Consider the following 20209-nt stretch of genomic DNA (forward strand, 5'->3'; position numbering starts at 1 on the left):
TTGGAGTTGGTCACAGGATCAGAAGAGCTATCCATAACCAAGGTGACCATATTACCTCTGATTGGTGAAAGTGACCATGTGATCTTGACTTGGGAGATTGTACAACATGAGGAATATTCTGTCAAGAAGAGGTATATGTGGAACTACAAGGCAGGTGATTATGACAAGCTTAGGAAGAAGCTTAAATCTGTGATATGGCATGAAGCATTGTAGGATAAGGATGTTAGTAGTGCATGAGAAATAGATAAGGGTGATCTAGAGGAAGAAATATATTAAATTGTATACCTAAAGTGAGGAGGGTTAATCAGGTAGGAGTTAGATGAATGAGTAATATCATTAAGCATGAGCTACAGAAGAAGAAAATGCTGTGGAGGGTATATAAAGAGAAAGATGACCAGCAAAAACTCATGAACACTATAAGGCTCAAAAAAGACAGGTGACCAGCATGGCAAAATCAGATTATGAGAAGAATCTAGGCGAGTATGCCAATTCTTTCATTAAGTGGCAAGTAAGAGGAAGAATTGACTATGGAAGATTAACCTCAATGAGTGATGTTCACGAAGTGACAGAAGCAGATAAAATAGCCGAGTTACTGAGTGATCACTTTGCAAGGGTATATCATCTTAGTGAGGTTTATGTGACAGATACTAATGTGAGAACAGAGGCAGATGAATTGGAGGCTCTTAGGATATTGCAGAATCTCAATGTAAATACAGCTGTGGGATTAGAAGGTTTTGCAAGAATGTGCAAGGGAACTGGTAATGCCTCTGACTAGGCTCTTTAATTTAATTCTTAGCTCTTGTAGAGTTCCAAGGGAGTAGTGGAAAGAGGGCAAAAATAATTCCCTTGCACAAGGGAAGTTCTAAGACTGCAGTTGTAAATTATAGATCAATCTCAGGTGTGGTGGTAAAAGTATTGGAAAAATTGGTCAAAAAGAGAATTCAGGAATGGATGGATAAAAATATGGTACTGTATAAGGGGCAACATGGCTTTGTGAGGGGTTGGTCATGCATTAGTGATTAACAGTTTTTATAATAGTGTAATATTGGATAAAGGAAATTGCTACAGAATAATTCTGCTGAATTTTGCAAAACCATTTTACAGAATACCACATGGAACCCTGTTACGCAAATCAGAATAAATGGGGATGGATATAAATGGGGATGGATATGATACTGGTTAAGTAGATAAGAGGGTGGCTGCTGAACAGATATCAAAAAGTGGTATATAGACGAGTAGAATCGAGGAGAAAACGGGTGACTAGTGTTCGGTGCTGGGACCATTGCTGTTTAATTTGTACATAAATGATATAGGAAATAACCTAAAAGGAAATATTTTCAGTTGTCTGCTGATGATACGAAATTCCATTTTATTATTATTTCATTTAGGTAAACATTAAAAAGAGTTGCTGAGAGGGGACATCCCTGTTGGACTCCTTGGTTTATCTCTCTCGTATATGATAGCTAATGATTTAATCTTATTTGTATTTGTTTATTTTCATATATACTTATGATAGCTTTTAGGATATTATTTGGTATTTGTCTTTCTTTTAATATGTTAAATAAAATGCTTTTTCAAAGTCAATAAATGTAATATGTGTTTCTAAATTGTATTCTCTTCTTTTCTCTATGATTAATTTTAGGCAAAAGGCTGGGTCTATACATGATCGTGCTTTTCTAAATCCATTCTGTACTTCTAAAATAAAGTTTTCAGAATATTTTATTAGTTTGTTATTTAATATTCTACTATATATTTTGTAACAGGAATTTAGTATAGTTATACCTCTATAGTTTTTAGTCATCTTGACTACTTTTTTAAAGATAGGAATCACAATTGTTTTTTTCCATTCTATTGGGGGGTTACCTATTGAATAGATTTTATTTAAAAATAATAGGAGTCATTCTTTGAAACTTGTTCCTGCATATTTATATAGTTCTGAACCTAGCTTATCTTCTCCAGATGATTTTCCGTTTCTTGTTTCTTTCAGGCTGATTTCTAATTCTTCTTTTGTTATTTCCTTTTCATTTTCATTAAATGTTTGCCAGTTATCTTTTTTAAAATATTTATCTGTCCACAATTCTGCATAGAAATTTAGAAATTCTTCTAATTTCAATTCGGTGTTTAATTTTATGTTTTCTTTAGTATCTGTATTTAAGTGTTTCAAAATCTTATATACATTGGGTCTTATTTTATATAAATAATGTTCTAAATTAGAAACATCTGTTCCATGATTCTCTATGTCGTCTGCACAGTTAGCCTAGTGGCTGTGCACTTCGCAATCGTATGCCTGGGGAAGGAGTGTCCTAGGTTCGATTCCCGTTGGTGACGTGAGGAGCTGAAGGATCTTCCTCAGCCATAGCCAAGTTAGCTGGTCTTGGGTGTGAACAGTGGGGTTTTTTCCCCAGTTTATTCTGGGGTTTTTCATCCCGCAAAGCAGGCAAATCGGCCTTGAGAACTCAACACTATTGACATAGGATACACTGGGACGTAGGGCAGATCACCTTATCTTGTGAACGGTCTGAGGTCCGATGATTAATAAACCCTCGACACCGCAAGGTAAAAGAGGGGAAAAAAAAAAAGAAGAGATGAGATGAGATTCTCTATGTCTTTTTCTGACTTCTCTTTTAGCTATGGTTCTTATTCTTTTATATTCTATTTCATCTTCTAATCTTTTACTGTTTAACCATTTATGATAGGCTTCTTTTTTCTTTTTTATTATTTCTTTGATTATATCATCCCATATCTTCAGTTTTTTCTTTTTATTGAATTTTTTGGTCTTTCCTAAGCTTTCATTTGCTGCTGCATTTAGTATCGTTTTTATATTAAGCCATTCTCTTTCTATTTCTTCATTTTGTTTTATTTTATCTAAATATCGGTTAATTCTTTGTTCATATAGCCATGGTATAATTGTGTAATTTAATTATCTAGTTTTATAAACAAATGTTTCAAATTTTCTTTCTGTTCTGTTATTTGTAGCCATTTAGGTGGTAATCTTAATTTTATTTTAATGAGGAAGTGGTCACTATTTATTTCATATCCTCTATGAACTCTAACATAGAGAACTTTGATGTCTTTTCATTTAAGATAAAATAATCTAATATTGATTTTCATCCTCTTGCTGCCCAAGTATATTTATGTCTTTATGTTTATAGAAAGAATTCATTCATTATTTTTAGGTTATTATAAACTACAAAATCGATCAATCTATTCCTGTTTAGAGAATGTTCTCCATATATTCTTATATTATTATTAATTTTATGTTTCCAATTCTTGCATTTAAGTCTCCTGCTAATATTACATAATCATTGAAATAACAGCCAGCAGGCTTCACTTTGGCGAAGTAAAATATTCAAAAATTAAGTGGATATTGAATACCACATTATTTCTTAGCCGAATAAGAAACAAAATTAGATATCCTATCTTTGAGTTTCTTATTCGGCTAAGAAATAATGTGGTATTCAATATCCACTTAATTTTTGAATTACATAATCATTTTTATTTATTTTATTATATATATTTTGTAACTGATTATAAAATTCAATATTATTCTGTTCTCTTCCTTCTTCTGGAGCATATAAACTGATTATTATTAAATAACCTCAATATCTATTTTTATTCTAGCTTCTATTATTCTTTCATTCCATAATTTATAATGTTTTAACTGTTTTGAAAGGGAGTTATGAATCCAAATCATAACTCCTGCTTGTGCTCTTTGGTCTCTGTCAACTCCACTACATATTACATTAAAATTTTCAGTTCTCATCTCATGGTTCTTTTTAATCTATTTTTTGTTTCAGTGATTAATGGTATTTGAAAATTTCCTTCATTTAATATTTGGTCTAATTCTATTTCTTTATATGCTATTCCTCTTATGTTCCAGTCTGCTATATGTATTATATTTTGTCGTTTCCATTTTTGTTTTACTTTTTCCATTCCAGGGTCATTTTCCACAGATTCATTCTGATTACCTTTTTCTGTCAGCTTAAAAGTTTTCCTAAAAAATTACAACAGCAAAAAAAGTTACAATTTATTTTTGGAAAATGTGACTTTGCACTAATTTAACTTCAGCATCTTTCTTGGTCTAGCTCCCACTAAGGAATCAGTCTAGGTATTGATGACCCCCCCCCCCATAATGCATAGTAACTACTGTACATGTCTGAAAGGAAGCGTGCTTTGTCATTCAGGATACTAAGGCAACTGATGTAAAATCAACAGCCTCTATACACATGTAACCTAGGCATGAAGATATATCATGTACAAACTTTGTTTGCTTGCATATGCTTGGGTATAGGATTAAAACAAGAATATAATTTCTTATCTATTATAATTAACTGTAAAAGGATGTTGAGCAGCTGTTGCTCATGTTATTGTAAGTTTAACAGAAAGGGGGGGGGGACATGATGCATGAACAATGTCTGGAAATATCTGTAGAAGAGACAATGTGGAAACTGACCACTGTGAGGCACAGTGACTGGAGAGAATATGTGAGAAAGAGCTTATCTCAAAGTACCTTCTGAGCAGCTTCAACAATTTTTAGAGAGGTTTTTGGTGTACATTTCTAAACACGAGATCATTATTCCAAGGCAAGAGGTAAGAAAGATTTGCGATTTGTACAGAGTTAATAGCTGGAAAGATGAAAAGTAACATCTAGAAAAAAAAAAGAATTCAAAGTTTTTTTGGAAGCTGAGGATGCTATAAAAATGATGTGACTATGTCAGGAAAAGCTAGAAGTAAGGGTCAGTCTGAGAAGAGGGATCAGGTCTTGATATGCTGAGTATTATCAAAGGGTAAGGGGTAAGGTCATTTTTCATGAGGAAAAAAAATAAAACCTGAATTGATAGTGACTAAGTTGTTTTGTCAGAGAGAGACAAAAGTCTCTCTCTCTGACAAAATATTTTTCTTCATAACTTTGGTTTACTAGTATTTTAGTGATCAACAAATCTCATACATGATAATGCTCACATGAAGCATGACAATTTATGCAATATAAATGTATGTCAGATTGCCTATGTAAGTAAAGAATTAATTGAAAAAAAATATTCTTAGCATGAAATTTTACTGACAATGATATACTAGTATATATCATTAAACAATTTAAAGGTTGCTGCATATTTTTAAAAATATACTGAAGAGGTTTACCAGTGAACATTTGATGACTTACCTTTGCTGCTCGGTCAGGTGAATGCTGAAAAATAATAGACAACAACTGCATGTTGTTGGGATTGCGAGAATTTGATAATTCATTATAAATGGCATGTTTCAATACAGTACTTGGGTTGTCTGCATGTTGGCTAAGAAGTTCTCTGCAAGGCATGCACATAAAAACTTATCAGTAAATAAATACATTCTTAAAGGTGAATAATGTTTATCTATTAGTAATGTAACATTATTATGTATAGAAAAATATCTAAGGGAGGACATACTAGAAATATGATCTTTTGTATTATTCCACAAAAACAAAGCATCATATAGAATAAGAAACTATTTTTATTGTTTTCTCAACTAGTTTCATGTTTTGTTTCACATCATCACAATAATTACATGAATAAACTAAAAAACTCTAAACAGGAAATAACAGTTAACAACCAAATTGAAAATATTTGAACATAATTAACAATGGAAAGGGTGCATTTGATGTGATGTTGTTCGCTTGTTCATGGATTGCTGTATACTATACTACTGATAAATATGAGCATGCTGTGATGAATTAGTGAAGACCAAACCTGACATAAAATCATCTCTTGTTTTTCGTTGCACTGTAGGGTGTTTCATCATTTCAGCTGATTCTTTGAATGCTATTGAGAAAAAATGGTAATCTATGTAGAGCATTTTTGTTTGTTGCCATACTACACTTGATGTTTTGTTTAAGTTGTGTGTGCTGCCAGTCCTGATTTGTGTCCACTTTCATTCTTAACATCTTTGAAGTCCTCTGATCAGTACTTCTCTAGACTTGCTTGTCTGTCCTATGTAGTGTAAATCATAGCTACAGCTCATAAGGTCATGGCTATGGTCGACCAAAACAGTTATTCTCAGCCAGCGATAGTATGTACCAATGTAACTTGTGATTATTATTATTCAGCACTTATGGCTCCATGGAGGTCACTTAGGAGACCCATCTTAAACACAAAATCTATCATAACATTCCTTAAACTCATTCAATATTCATACTCTCATTATCCTATCAGGCAATGCATTCCACAGCCCAACCACCCTCCATATATAAAAGCCACTCTCACTGTTCTTACTCACCACCTCCATTCATTACTTTCAGGGATAAGCCTGAATCAGCTTGTAGCAATTTGAATAATAACAATTTCGAGTAGAAAGTGGATACACATTCAAATTTTTGAATCGTGTGCAAAGAGGTTGCATAATAACATTCAACAAGATAAATAGCAAAAGGCTGTACTAAGTGAATTATGTTTGAACAAAAATATGTTTATTCCTTTATTCTTTTCATAAAGGAATAAAGTTGCAAACTTGGATGTCTTGTAATGTCTCAAAGGCATGATGAATCCAGATGATTTCACATGAGGAAGAATTATTGGAAAGCCTGAAGAAGGCAGCAGAATTACTGATATTGCCAAAGAATTTAGAATCTTACATATAATTGTATCCAGGCATTTGTGAAGGGTTTGCCCTCGCTCTACCATGGAACACGAAGACAGATTTTTGGTTATAACAACAAAACATAATTGACACACCATGGCAGGGCTTGCAAGTCAGCTCCATACAAGCATAGGCAAGTAGATATCTTGACAACTGTGGCAAGTAGACCTATATGCCTGTATGTGTTCCTTTATTAATGTCTCATCGCAGAGCATGTTTTCAGTGGTGTTGTATCCATAAAAATTGGATAACACACTGATGGGCTAATTACTCGACAGATGAGAGTAGTTTTAGTCTATCCTCCAATTCTAGAGAACACTTGATCATCATCATCATCAAATTCCTGACATGTACCCTCAAGGGATTTACAGGATATGCTAGTACTACATGAAAAATTTACATCATTACTAACTTCCGATCTACAATTTTCCTCCAAATCTGTCTGTTACCTGTCTACATTATCAGATCTTATATTTCTATCATCTAAGGCACTTTGTACGTATCAATCCACCTATATCTTGGTCTTCCTCTGGGTCGTTTTCCTGCCAACCTGGCAGAGAACACTTGTTTTGCTAATCTTTCCTTGCCCATTCTGTTTAAGTGACCATACCAGCTGAGATTAGCTATGCTAACAATGTCTACTTCTTTCCTAATACCCTCGTTTTCAATATGATATTGCCTTTGATGCCATCTGTCCATGTCTCTAATCTTTCTCAGAACTCTCATATCTGCAGTCTCTAGTCTTTAGTCAAGTGTTTTACTTCTGACCCCAGCTCTCAGATCCATAAGTTAAAACTGGTTTGAACACCGTTGTATACAGCTAATTTAGTGTTCCGACTAATTTCTCTCTTATTCCATATGAATTTATTCAATTGACTTCCCACCATACCAGCTTTGTTGATTCTGTTATCTATTTCCATATTTAATTTACCATCTTCACTAAAAATTGTGCCTAAGTAGCTGAATTGTTTTTCTCAGCTACTTAGGCACAATTTCTGAGAAAGCTAATCTTTCTCAGAACTCTCATATCTGCGGCCTCTAGTCTTTGGTCAAGTGTTTTACTTCTGACCCAGCTCTCAGATCCATAAGTTAAAACCGGTTTGAACACTGTTTGTTATACAGCTAATTTAGTGTTCCGATTAATTTCACTCTTATTCCATTGAATTTATTCAATTGACTTCCAACCATACCAGTGTAAAGTTTAATTTCTCCTTTATTTATCTTATGTATTGTTCTCTTTAAATCTTAATTACACTTATTTTGCACTTGTATCTGTGCCCTTAGTAAAATCCTTCTCTAGTAAGACTTTATTCTCTTAACTTCTATATCTCTCTTGGCCGATCTTTACTTATAAGAACGATGCTAGTGGTTTGGGGGACAAAGGGAATACTAATGGTCTAATTCCTTTTTCGGATTCAGGAAACATTTATTTTTCACTGCGCCACCCAGAATCCTAGATTAACACACAGAATGTAGAATCAAGGAACCAGAACACAGTTCAGCATACAATCTTATATTACTATAGGTTATGTTTGCAGTTGTAGCCTCTCTATAAATTAATCTCCCGCTGTGGTCCGTATTTTATGAGTAAGTGCAACAACAGAGAAGAAAATCAGGCAAGTCATCAGTTAAACAAAAAAGAACAAAACATTTAATTCAATTGATACATATTACACATCATGAATACACTCTGATTAAGTAATCTGTAATTGCTAATGAATGAGCACTAATTTCACAGATTCTCTATATCTATCTTAGCATGTATGACAAAGAACTTCATTTATGATTTTCAACTTATACATGAAAGAACACACTTATTCATCAATACTAAAGACATTTGTTAACTGAATTACTAAATTAGCTTCACGTGCTCTCATACAATTTCTCTCACAAAATTCTCATAACTTATTCAATCATTAAATGAGACAATTTCTAGGCTGCACATGCTCTCCCACTATTTCTTTCACAATATACTCATTATTACTCTATCATTAAAAAACCAATCTCTAGAGTCCTTCCTAAAATGTACAGATATCCTTCTAATACACACTTACTTATAAAAAAAAACAGACTGTACGCTACCAATTGCTGGGGAACTATCTGGCCACCTTACATATCTCGCCTGGACAATTACTTTCGACTCCACGTTCCTTCTGCTTTTTCTGAGGCATTCTTCAAGGGTTCAAGCTGCACTCACTTCTGCCACTGAAGATAGGTAGACGTTGTTCTCTGGTGAACTCGCTCAACATCGTAACGATATCTCCGTAAGCATCGATAATTATCTTCTGCTGGGCTGGTCGCTGACCGGTAAATTTTCGGCAAATCCACGGCAAAGATCCTCAGTCATTGTCTTGAATCCGCGCAGAACGAGGGGACACCACGAGGAGGCTCCGCACACCATAGCAAGACCGCATGAGACCCGGAGCGTAAGAGAGCACAAGCCTAAGAGTAAGAGTCTTTTTTCTGGCATTGCACGACTTTTTAAATTGCATGCCACACGTTAATTAACATTACGTCATCGATTTCTCCTCCTATTTTTCAGCGTCACATCACGTCACCCAGTATTGAGCGCCACACATGGAATTCTTAGTGTGATTTTCGGAATGCGTGAGTGTGGGGGGGGGGGGGGGGGAAGCTTCTTGCTTACAAAAAGGGTGCACCTGTACTCTTTGTTGCACGTGTTCAGAATCCGGCCACTTTTATTTAATTGGATCATCTCTTTCTCCCAGCAATTTATAAGCAATTCACAATACTACACATTATAACATAAATAAATGAAAGATTCCCTGTTTAGTAATATTTTGGAAATTTCCAATAATTTAGTATATCTGATATATCAATAATTGATTCAAAAAAGCAAGCCCGTGTTAAGTCTGTAGGAAATGTAAATTAATTTAATTTTTGTTTCATTCAGAACTTAACACCAGCTTTGTTGATTCTGTTGTATATTTCCATATTTAATTTACCATCTTCATTAAAAATTGTGCCTAAGTAGCTGAAATGTTTTACTTGTTCCACAGGTTCTCCTTTCACAACACAGTTGATATTTTCAACGATTCTAACTATTTTCATTGTCTTTGTCTTTTTATTGCTGACCTTCATTCCATATCTATTACAACAGTTATTCAATTTAGTCAGGGAATCATGCAAACTTGTAGCAGATTTATTTAGAGGTATAACATAATCCGCATAAAGCAGAGCTGACATTAACATCTCCAATTCTGATATCATGTTTAATACCACTTTCTTTCATAATGTGATCCACATAGATAATGAATAACAGAGGGGATAATGAACATCCTTATCTCACACCAGATTTAACATTAAACCATCTTCCTGTACTTCCTTCAATTCTAACTGCTGACTTACAACTCAAATAAAGACTAAGTGTTGCTTGATATAATGCCCCATTGACACCATATAACTGTAGCGTATTGAATAGCTTCTCTCTTGGCATCTTGTCATATGCCTTTTCCAGATCAACAAAACTTAAATACAGATCTTTGTTATATTCCCATGCTTTTTCAACTATTTGTCGTAAAGTGAAGATCTGACCCTAACAGCCTCTATTTGGCCTGAATCCAGCTTGTTCTTCACCAAGCTTTTCTTCCACTATTATTCTCAATCGTTTCTCAAGTATACTGGCATAAATCTTGCCAAGATTACTCAGTAGGGAAATACCTCTGTAATTCTCACATTCAGTTTTATTTCCCTTTTTATATATGGGTACTATGAGAGCTCTACTCCAATCATCGGGAATTCATCTCTCTGTCCAGGCCTTCTGAACTATGCAGTGCAGCCGCTGTAAGACATCTACTTCAAATATGGATATGTATTCCTGACTGTATGCCTGTTGAGTTTTTTTACCACTGTGCTATCACTGCTTGTTTCATTTAGCAATTTTTCGAAGTAATTACTCCATACTTCAAGGATATCTTTTTTTCTCCAGTTTTCATATCACCTTTATCATCTCTAATTCCTTGCACAGCACTCTTTCCTCCATTTTTAAGCTTCTTCAACAACCTCTAGAATATCTTGCCACCTTCTTGATATTTATTTTCTATTTTCTTACCAGCGTCTTCCCATGACTTTTGTTTAGCTAGTTTTACAGTGTTTTTAGCTTTCTTACATTTGTCTCTGCATTCTCTAAGAGCACAAGCTGACTTAATTGCAGGAATTTTTTGATATGCTTTCTTCTTTTCCTTCATTGCCTCTTTAACTTCCTGTGTCCACCATGGAGTTCTGATTTTTCTATCCTTGCAGACAACCTCACCACATGCCTCTCTGACTGAATCAATCAGGGTTTTCTTCAAGGTTTGCCACTGAATCTCCAAGGTTTAGTTCCTGTTCTCAAACTCTTTCATTTTTTTCTTCAATAATCTTTGTGTATTTTTGTCTACAGTTCACATCTGAGAGCTGCTCAACTTTTATTCGCTTTAAAACTTTCTTACATGTTATTCTTTTCAATATGAAATTCAATTTTATTCTGCTCAAGACTAAATAGTGATCACTTCCAATTTCAAATCCTATGTACACTCTGGTGTCCTGCACCAGGGACAAAACATCACTATTAACAATAACATAGTCAATGAGACTCTTCTTATTCCTTGCCTCTTCTCTCCATGTGAATTTGTGCACATTTTTATGTTGGATCATCGTGTTAGTAATAACCAGTCCATATCCTGAGCAGAAATCCAACAGGTATTTGCCATTATTATTAGCTTTACTCTTTTCTCCAAATATTTTTGTATGTCTGACAATCATTTCCTACTCTGTGATTTAGATCCCCAATAAGAACCAACTTTTCCTTTTTGATTGTGTTAGTTGCTTTCTCTAAAGCATCAAAAATTCATCTACTTCTACCTTAGTAGAACCTACTTTGGGACCATAGGCACAAATAAGTCTCATTGTCCAGTTCCACATTCTGATATTTGCCCACATCACTCGATATGGCATGAAAGTAGTACTGCTTACCATCGCGAAAATGTTCTTGAAAAGGATAGGTGCTGAGGTACTATTATGCTTAATGGATGCACCAAGCTACAAGTGCTAGAAAAAGAGATTATGACTGGTGAACGATACTGTAATGAAGTTCTTCAGCATCATGTTTAATAGTACTATGGTGCTATAGACGAAGAATTCATTTTTATGAATGATAATGCCATACACATCATACATGAAGAGTGGAGATACTTCTGGAGACAGAAGATATTAATGTAATCAAGTGGCCATCGCACACTCTCCACATCTCAACCCAATAGAACATACTTGGGATTCAATAGAAAGACACACTGTTGTTCAAAATTCCCATCTAAAAAACAAACAAAGGGTTATCCTTGCTCTGAAAGAGGAGGAGGAGCAGGCCAGTTTGCCCCAAGAACTCCTGAATCACTCTGTGAAAGGATAGTATGACACTGTGAGAGCTGGACTGCAGTTTGTGTTTGATTTGTGTTCGACATATTTCTTACTGAAATGTCTCTTCACAAGTTTTCTGTGAGCACTGTAGATTAATTCCTTAACTACATCATTAGGAAATTTGTATCTTTTATCAAAAATATATCAAAATTGAATTTGTACAAAATTTATAATACATTTTTTGTGTAATATCAATTATTAGTATGCTGGCAATAAATTTATGCCCACACTGGAGATAGTAATGAAAATTTTATTCATATAAAGATAAAAATGTAGTTTGGCCTTAGCTTTTGGACACCAGTGCAGTTACAGTTCAGTCATGATCCAGTGCATACAGTATTCTTGAAGATGACTTTGATATAAAGGTTGAAAAGTTGAATTTTATTTTAATTTAAGTAAGTTCTTAAACACTGTAGTGTATCTCCATAATCCAATTTTTAATGTTGTGAGTGGTAAAATTAAGGAAGTCATTAGGCAGAATATCTTGCTGCATACAATAGTATCATAGCCTTTGCCTTGCTGTTGAGTTTATACTTTCTATAAATATTTTCACTATTTTTATTAACATTCCAATTTTTCTGGTTTTTACATTTACACTACCAATTTTCATTTTTAACTTTATTTTCAATGGATAATAACGTTATCATTTATTTAAAATGGTTACTTTACGAAAGGAAAATAAACTGTAGAAAACTATTTAGAAACACTATATCTGTATTTCTAAAAAACACAAACATATTTAATATGAAAACAAATACATCTTTTCTTTAGCTAATTCTCATCATGCATGATGATGGTAAGTAAAACTAAAAGAAAATAGATTAGACAAAAGTAGCTTTTAAAATCTTAAGCTATAATTTAACTTACTTCATGCACAAAAGGAAGTGATTAATGACTGGTTTAGTCTTGGTACGAATCTTGATGAGCAAGCTAACAACATCGACATCATACTGGTTATGCTGGTTACAATTCAGACACACTGCAAGCAACAGATCTTGTGCAGGTCGTGTTAACTAATTAAAAATGAAAAGAGACAAACATATAATTATGAACAATGATATAATTTGGTTGAAAAATATCACAAACTATAAGCTCACACTTTTTAAAGATAATCAGTTAAAATTTCAATCCTGAAATAGAGTCACATAACTATTTTTATTGCATATTCAGAGTATATGGTGCTGACAAAGCGATCTTCAAGGAAAGTCTGAGGTCTTACAAAAAACAAAAACTATTTAAGTTTTTATAGCCAGAATCTTAAAGAAATACTACTGCACAGTTCTTAAGCCTAATTTTAAACTAGCTATCCTTATCAGCTGCACTACTGACCAACTCCTTCCTCTTTCAGTTCCTGTTATATATATACAGTTCCCCTGTTCCTGGACTATTATAGACAGAGAAAGATCAGCCACTATATGCATAAAACATAAAAGAATACATTTGTAATTATGACTATATCAATCAGGACTATATTAATCGTGACCGTTTACCCACTTGCAAATGTGGGTAAAAGGTCACGTGTAGAAAAAAATTCATTAGGCTTGTGAAGACCTAAATGAAAATTGCATGATGTTTGTATCCTTTTATGAAATGAACAAAACTTTGTCATAGGAGGAAGTAAATTTAAGCACAAAGAAATACATAAACTGACTTGGACCTTGCTAGACGGCAATACAAGAAACCAAATTGATCATGCTGCTATAAATAGTAAATTTGTAAGATCCATGCTTGATGTGAAAATCAAATGCGGTGCAGACATTGGTTCCGACCACTTCTTGTTAGTGACAAAGTTGAAATTAAAACTTCCAAGTGTATTAAGAAAGAAAAGAAGTTCAAGAACTGCATTTGATACTGAAAAATTAAAGAAACAAGAGAAAAGTTTGCTTTGGAGATAAAGAAGATTCAATACATTATAAATAGAGGAAAACCAAGATGTAACATCAGAAAACGACAAAGTAGAAGAATATTGGAAAAACTTCAGGAACACCTACAATGAAGTTGAAGAAGACATAATTGGTAAATGAAGAAAAAAGAATGGTTAACTGCAGAAACTTGGAAGAGTATCAAAGAGAAGAAAAAGATTAAACTATTAATGAATAATACAAATTCAGAATGATTATACAAAGTATATAGTAAGCTTTACAATGAACTAAATAAAAGTGTAAAGTGAGCTGCAAGAGCGGACAAGAGAAAATATATTGACGAAGATGTATAATTAGCAAAAGAAGCATAACATGATGCAGAAAATGGACAAATTAGACAACTTTTTCAGATTATAAAATGAATCAGTGTTAATAAAAAAGCAACTCCTTCCTCCATTAAAGACAAACAAGGAAAGTTATTGATGATTGAGTCTAAAATTGAAACAAGATTGAGGGAATATTTTGATGAAACCTTGAATGTAAAGGCAGATACAGGGTCTCAACAGGTGCAAAATATGACAACTAGTGTAGTACCCACTTTAAACACTTCCAAAGACGAGATCTCGCTGAGCGAAGTCAAAGATGCCCTGAGGACAGTAAAAATCTAGTAAAGCATGTAGAAATGACAATATCCATGCTGAAATATTAAAAGTTGATCTTAACACAACTACTAAACTGCAAAGATTATATAACAAAATATGAAAGACAGAAAAAAATTCCTCAACAATGAAAAGAAGCAGTAATTATATAAATTCCCAAAAAAGGAGATCTGACCAAGTGCAAAAATTGGAGAGAAATAAGTCTGCTTTCAATTCCCACAAAAGATATCAAAATTTTAATTTTAATCAAAATTTTAACTAATAGATTAAAAAAGGAAATCGAAAACTTATTAAGAGAAGAACAGGACCAGATGGAACCATCCAACATATATTCACTCTTAGAAATATAACTGAACAATGTACAGAATTTCAAGCTCCACTCCACCTAAACTTCATCGATTTTAGTAAAGTGTTTGACTCAGTAGATAGAGAGAAACTTTGGAAAATACGAGGGACATCCAGAAAGTAAGTTCTGATGGGCTGTCAGGGAAACAAAAATATACTTACAAAAAAACTTTTTGGAAATTAAAGTAGACATCTTTCACTACTTTTCTACATAATTTCTGCCATTGTTCAGGCACTTATCATAATGGGATACCAAGAGTTGTACACCTTTGTCGTAGAAGGTTGCCACCTGTGATGGAAACCATGTATTGACTGCTTCTTTGACCTCATCGTCGTCTTGAAACCACCAGCCACCAAGGAAAGTTTTCAGATGTTTGAACAGGTGAATGTCGCTTAGCACGAGGTCAGGACTATATGGGGGATGATGGAATTGTTCCCAGATGAAGGTGGCAAGAAGTTACGTGTTCTCCATAAACCATTGTGTGTTCTCTATAAAACCTCAATAATTTGCTGATGAATTTCAGCTGCTTTAACGTTTCTCGCATTCAACAAATGGATAACTGACCTAATTTTACATGCAGTGGGGTGATTCGATTTTCTCAGACATTATAAACACACACCAAGAAGCATACGCACTGCAAGAATGTCTGAAAATGGTACCAATGCCTTGCTAAGGAATCAACAAACTCAGCACGCATGCGCACCATTGTGATCGCAGCACTGCAGTGAAAATACTTAAAAACGGAACTTACTTTCTGGATGTCCCTCGTATTAGAAGAATATGGAATACCTTATAAATTTCTCAACATTATCAAGAATACGTATAATGGCAGCAAGTCTTGCATGGAAGTAGATGGAAAACTTACAGACTTCTTTATCAGAGAAACTGGAGTTAGGCAGGATTGTGTTGTGTTCTATCTGGTCTATTATTTATAATCCTAATTGATTGGATTATGAAAAACTCAATCATCAAAAGAGAGGAATAAGTTGGGACTTTACATCCACACTGGAAGACCTTGATTTTGCTGTTGACTTTGCTCATTGCACAGGAACTGTGGGTCTTTATATAAACAAGAAGAAAACCAAGGTCATGTGAATAAATGAAAAATCAAATAAAGAAATTCATCTAGATAGGCTTTCCTATCTTCATCTGATCCATAGCTCTCGATCTTTTTTTTTTCTTCTTTTATTACTGGAGGACCATCTTCAAAGATTAAACTCTAGTATTATTTCTTTCACTTCATTTCTGAAAAGATCTGAAATGTATTCAACCCATCTTTTCTTGATTTCTTCAGTTTCAAATACCATTTGGATGAGAAAGAGGCAGAAACACAGATAGACAAAAGTTATGTCCAATAGCTTTTGCAAGGAACCAGAAGGCATAACTGCCACGGGAACAGATGTCAAGTTTTTTAAATTTACCTCTAGCAAAGTTAGATCTAGTCCTTTTAATAAGTTTTGCAAGTACTGCAGCCTTCAGCATATGTTGTGAATGAAGCTAATTTTTGCCTCAAGCAGCTTATAATAAGCTGTATTTTCTTAGACTGACCTAGCACACTTTTTGGAAAACCGTGGCTCAGATATAGGGTGATAGATAGAGTGAGGAATGAAAGTTTCCACTGACATGAATAATTTTACTCCTCACTCTATCTCAAGTAATCTCATTCTGAAGAATGGAAACAGTAGTCTGACCATGGAAAGGAGTAAAAAACTTCTGAGATTTTTCCACTTGGAACTGTTGTACTGTCAAACTGCAGAAGGTTGTGAATGGCTGAGAGGAAGATGCTCCACAAGAGAAGAAACTCGCATGAGATTGTGATCTGATGTATTCTGCAAAGTTAAGTAATACTGAAAGAACAAATTCAGACATTTGTATAAGAGATAATAAACTACTTCAACTGTACTTATTTCACCAAATGACTTTCCTTTTTACCTTTGGATTCTGCAACCACATCTCCAGCTTCTGGGATACGAGATATCGCACTTCACTAATTCCACAAGCAGACATTAAAAGTCGTAGTGTGTTACGTGAAACCTCCATTGGCTGTCTTCTTGTGAGCTGCTCACGAATGACTTCTAAAATATAGTGTTCTATAGTTTCTTCACTATGAAGGTATCTGAAACATATATTTAGGTATGAAATATGAAATAATTTTTTTTGTCTTTTTACCCAATAAAAGACACTTGAGCACATTAATATATGATAATAATATATGCTTCTAACTGGATTCAGACCAGAATAATTAATACTTGTTGAATTGCTTATAATAAGTTATAGCAATTATCACTTTTATAATAATATCCATAATATCCAAATTGACACATCAGTTAGCTTAATGATAAATATCAAGCTTTTTCTTAAAAGAATTCAATCCTGAATAAGTTAAGCTATCAGGAATATATTCACTTAAAAATGTGTCTACTAATGAAGAGAATAAGATCTATATGTCATGAAACATCTGACATACCTGATTGTACAGACCATAGTTAGCAATAACCTACAAGCTGTTGTATAGCAGTTAGTAATGAATGGATGACTTCTAAATTTCAAGCAAGATGAAACCTCAGTTTTTGTTTAGAGTGGCATGTGAGCATGTAACCTCACTATCCTCTTTGAAAAGTTGGGAGAGTTATCATTAATATAAAAGTATGGAGACCAATAATTTTGTCAATCAAGATTCACAATAAATCACACCCACATCATCCACCACTGGGCATCATGGAATGCTATGGAAAAACCTGTGCTTTGTGCTTGACATTTCCAAGGCATTTCATATGGTTTGATATTAAGAACTTCTCAGCAAATTAACATCTTATGGTCTGCCTTCTTCCCTCCCTCAAACCAGACTGCCATTTTTTTTTTCTTAGGTTGTTCACACTATGTGTAATGGTAGAAGGTGTTCTCTCTTTAGATTTTCTTATTAATTTCATATGACGAACAAGATAGTGCTCAAAAAATCTCAATCTTTGAGACCATCTTGCAATAAGTATAAACACTAATCACACCATCCTTCAATGGGGCAATAACAACCTAGTCCCTTTCAATGATTCTGAAACAGTTTTGCCTTTTTCTCACAAAAAAAGACCATAATCCCCACCCCCTTACCTTTGATAACACTCAACAGTCAAGACCAGTTCTTTTACTCAGTCTGATTCTTACTCCTAGTATACATCCTGGCATAATCGTATCACTTCTATGGCATTCTCAGCTTTCAAAAATTTTGGCTTTATTTTTGCTCCATGTGTTACTTTTCATCTATCCAGTTACTTACCTTATACAATTCTGAAATTTGCTCAACCTTGGGATACTGCTTTTATATTAGAGGCAATGCACCTAAAACATTTCTAAAATTTTTTGATGCTGTTCAGAAGAGATCTTGTTGGTTTATTTGTTTTCAGGTTTAATGATGCAAGGTCATGCTCCATTAGGACACGTAATAAATAAGTGGTATATATACATATGTATAAGAATAACATAAAAAATTGAAATGAAACATTTCTTAAAATTATACCAGGTAATATGTAAAACTGAATAAAATCCAAGTAAAAAACTATATGTAAAACATTGGTATAAAACAAATATATAAAGTATGAAAAGTATCAAAATTCATAAAACGTACATAAAAACAAGTTTTTAAAAGCATATTTACAATAAGTTAATCTAATAGTATATAACTTATATGAGATGATAAAGATTAATACTCTGTAAAAATTTAAACAACCACAGTGATGGTCAATGAGTCTCATAATGTCTGCCTGATGTATAGGGTTTGGATATATTATAAAATTTGACAAAAAAAAAAAAAAAAAGACTGCACTCAGAGAAATGAAGGAAGTAGATTAAAATGTGAGTGATGGATATTCATAAAACTCACATATAGGTATGTCCCACCCCTCATTAGAAAGGAGTGCATAATATGATTATGAACTATGCAGAGCCAAGCAATAACAACTTCCTCTCTTCAAACCCTGTGCAGGCTAGACTGCCATAATTTAATTTCAGGCTTAATTCGGTATATATCTCTCTGTTCCAAGATGTCATGTCTATCACCGGGATAGAAGATTTTATCTGATAACTACCAGTAATCTGTGTATGGTACAGGCAGATAGTGGATGATTCAGAAACAAACTAACCTAACTGCAGTATCTGCAGCTTTGTTTCCCTTAATCTCAACATGGCTCGGAATCCAACCAAAGTGTAGCTTAGAAAACTGAAAGAGGAGTTACTGAATTCGAGAGAGCACTGAACTTCTGAAGAGAACTCTGTGAGTGAATATATTATGCACCTCTGGTAGCAATGCAATGTGATGTATTTTAGAGAAAGCTCTATTGTGTACAGTAAAGTTGTTACTCTAGTGGGATTTGTGCAGACAATGTTGTCTGGAAAGACAGCAGACAATCCCGCTAGGTCCTCCCATTTTGAGCTGTCCATGTAGATAGAACAAAATCAGAGTATTCAGTTCTATGAGCTTTGAAGAGCTGATAGACAACAGGAGAGGTGGAAAATTTTCGTAGTCTGCTGAAAGAAAAGCTACATGGTAGTGTGTATGATTGCCATGGTGGAAGTGCATTTGGTGGTGCCTGACCTATGTTGTCTGCTGCTATCACTAGAGCTTGTAGGAGAGCTTTTATCTACAAACCAAAGAATTTGACGAGTCTGTCGAGTGCTGCAAAGATTTACCCTATTGTAGACAAAAGATAGTTTGCCGTGTGGGATGGTCTGGCAGGGATTTTATTTTTGTTGCATATAGCAGAGAGAGTCATTGATATCAAAATGACAAAGGTGGTTCATTAGACTCCACATACAGACTAGGAGTAGGTGACATGCAAAATGCTCAGTTGCAATTCTCATGGCTTCATGGTAAATAAGGTGAACTTTGGGGATAAGAAGATGTTGCTGATGTTTTTGCAAAAATCTCTCCAAGTGTGCTGGCAATTATTGTTGGATCAGCAACAGTGCAACCACTGTGCTCAAGGATAGAGAGTTGGTGGGTGGTATGAGGTAAGTTCCAAAAGTTTCTGGCTTGACACAAAATTTGCACCAATTTCAAAATGCCATATGTGACAGATAGCACCATCTATGGAGAGCTTAGTGTACCAGTTTCAACTCTCTACCTGCATCATTCAGTTGGGGGCACTCGTTTGACTAACACATGGCATGCTACGTGGCTGTAATGTTAAATATTGAGTACCACATTGTGATAAAGTTTTTCATCAAAGAAGGGGTTTCTCCAAGTGCTATCAAACAGCGACTGGATGGTGTTTATGGAGAAGCTTCTCCTTCATATTCCGCCATCAAGGAATAGGCTAAACATGCCT

General features: G+C 34.2%; 1 protein-coding gene across 4 annotated transcripts in view; it reads right to left on the reverse strand.

Moving 5' to 3' along the window:
- IntS1 (integrator complex subunit 1) overlaps positions 1-20209 on the reverse strand; it is a 664867-nt gene that overhangs the window by 557718 nt on the left and 86940 nt on the right. For all 4 annotated transcript variants that reach the window (XM_090410538.1, XM_090410537.1, XM_090410536.1 and 1 more), the window contains exons 9-11: positions 16824-17007; positions 12892-13037; positions 5162-5303 (exon numbers count right to left, since the gene is read on the reverse strand). In XM_090410538.1, coding sequence (XP_090266664.1) covers positions 5162-5303; positions 12892-13037; positions 16824-17007 — 472 coding nt within the window. The remainder of the gene's footprint in view (positions 1-5161; positions 5304-12891; positions 13038-16823; positions 17008-20209) is intronic.

The sequence above is a fragment of the Typopeltis vanoorti genome, chromosome 20 (genome assembly GCF_054136105.1).
Source record: "Typopeltis vanoorti isolate ZY-2024b chromosome 20, IOZ_Tvanoo_1.0, whole genome shotgun sequence".
NCBI classification, from domain to species: domain Eukaryota; kingdom Metazoa; phylum Arthropoda; class Arachnida; order Uropygi; family Thelyphonidae; genus Typopeltis; species Typopeltis vanoorti.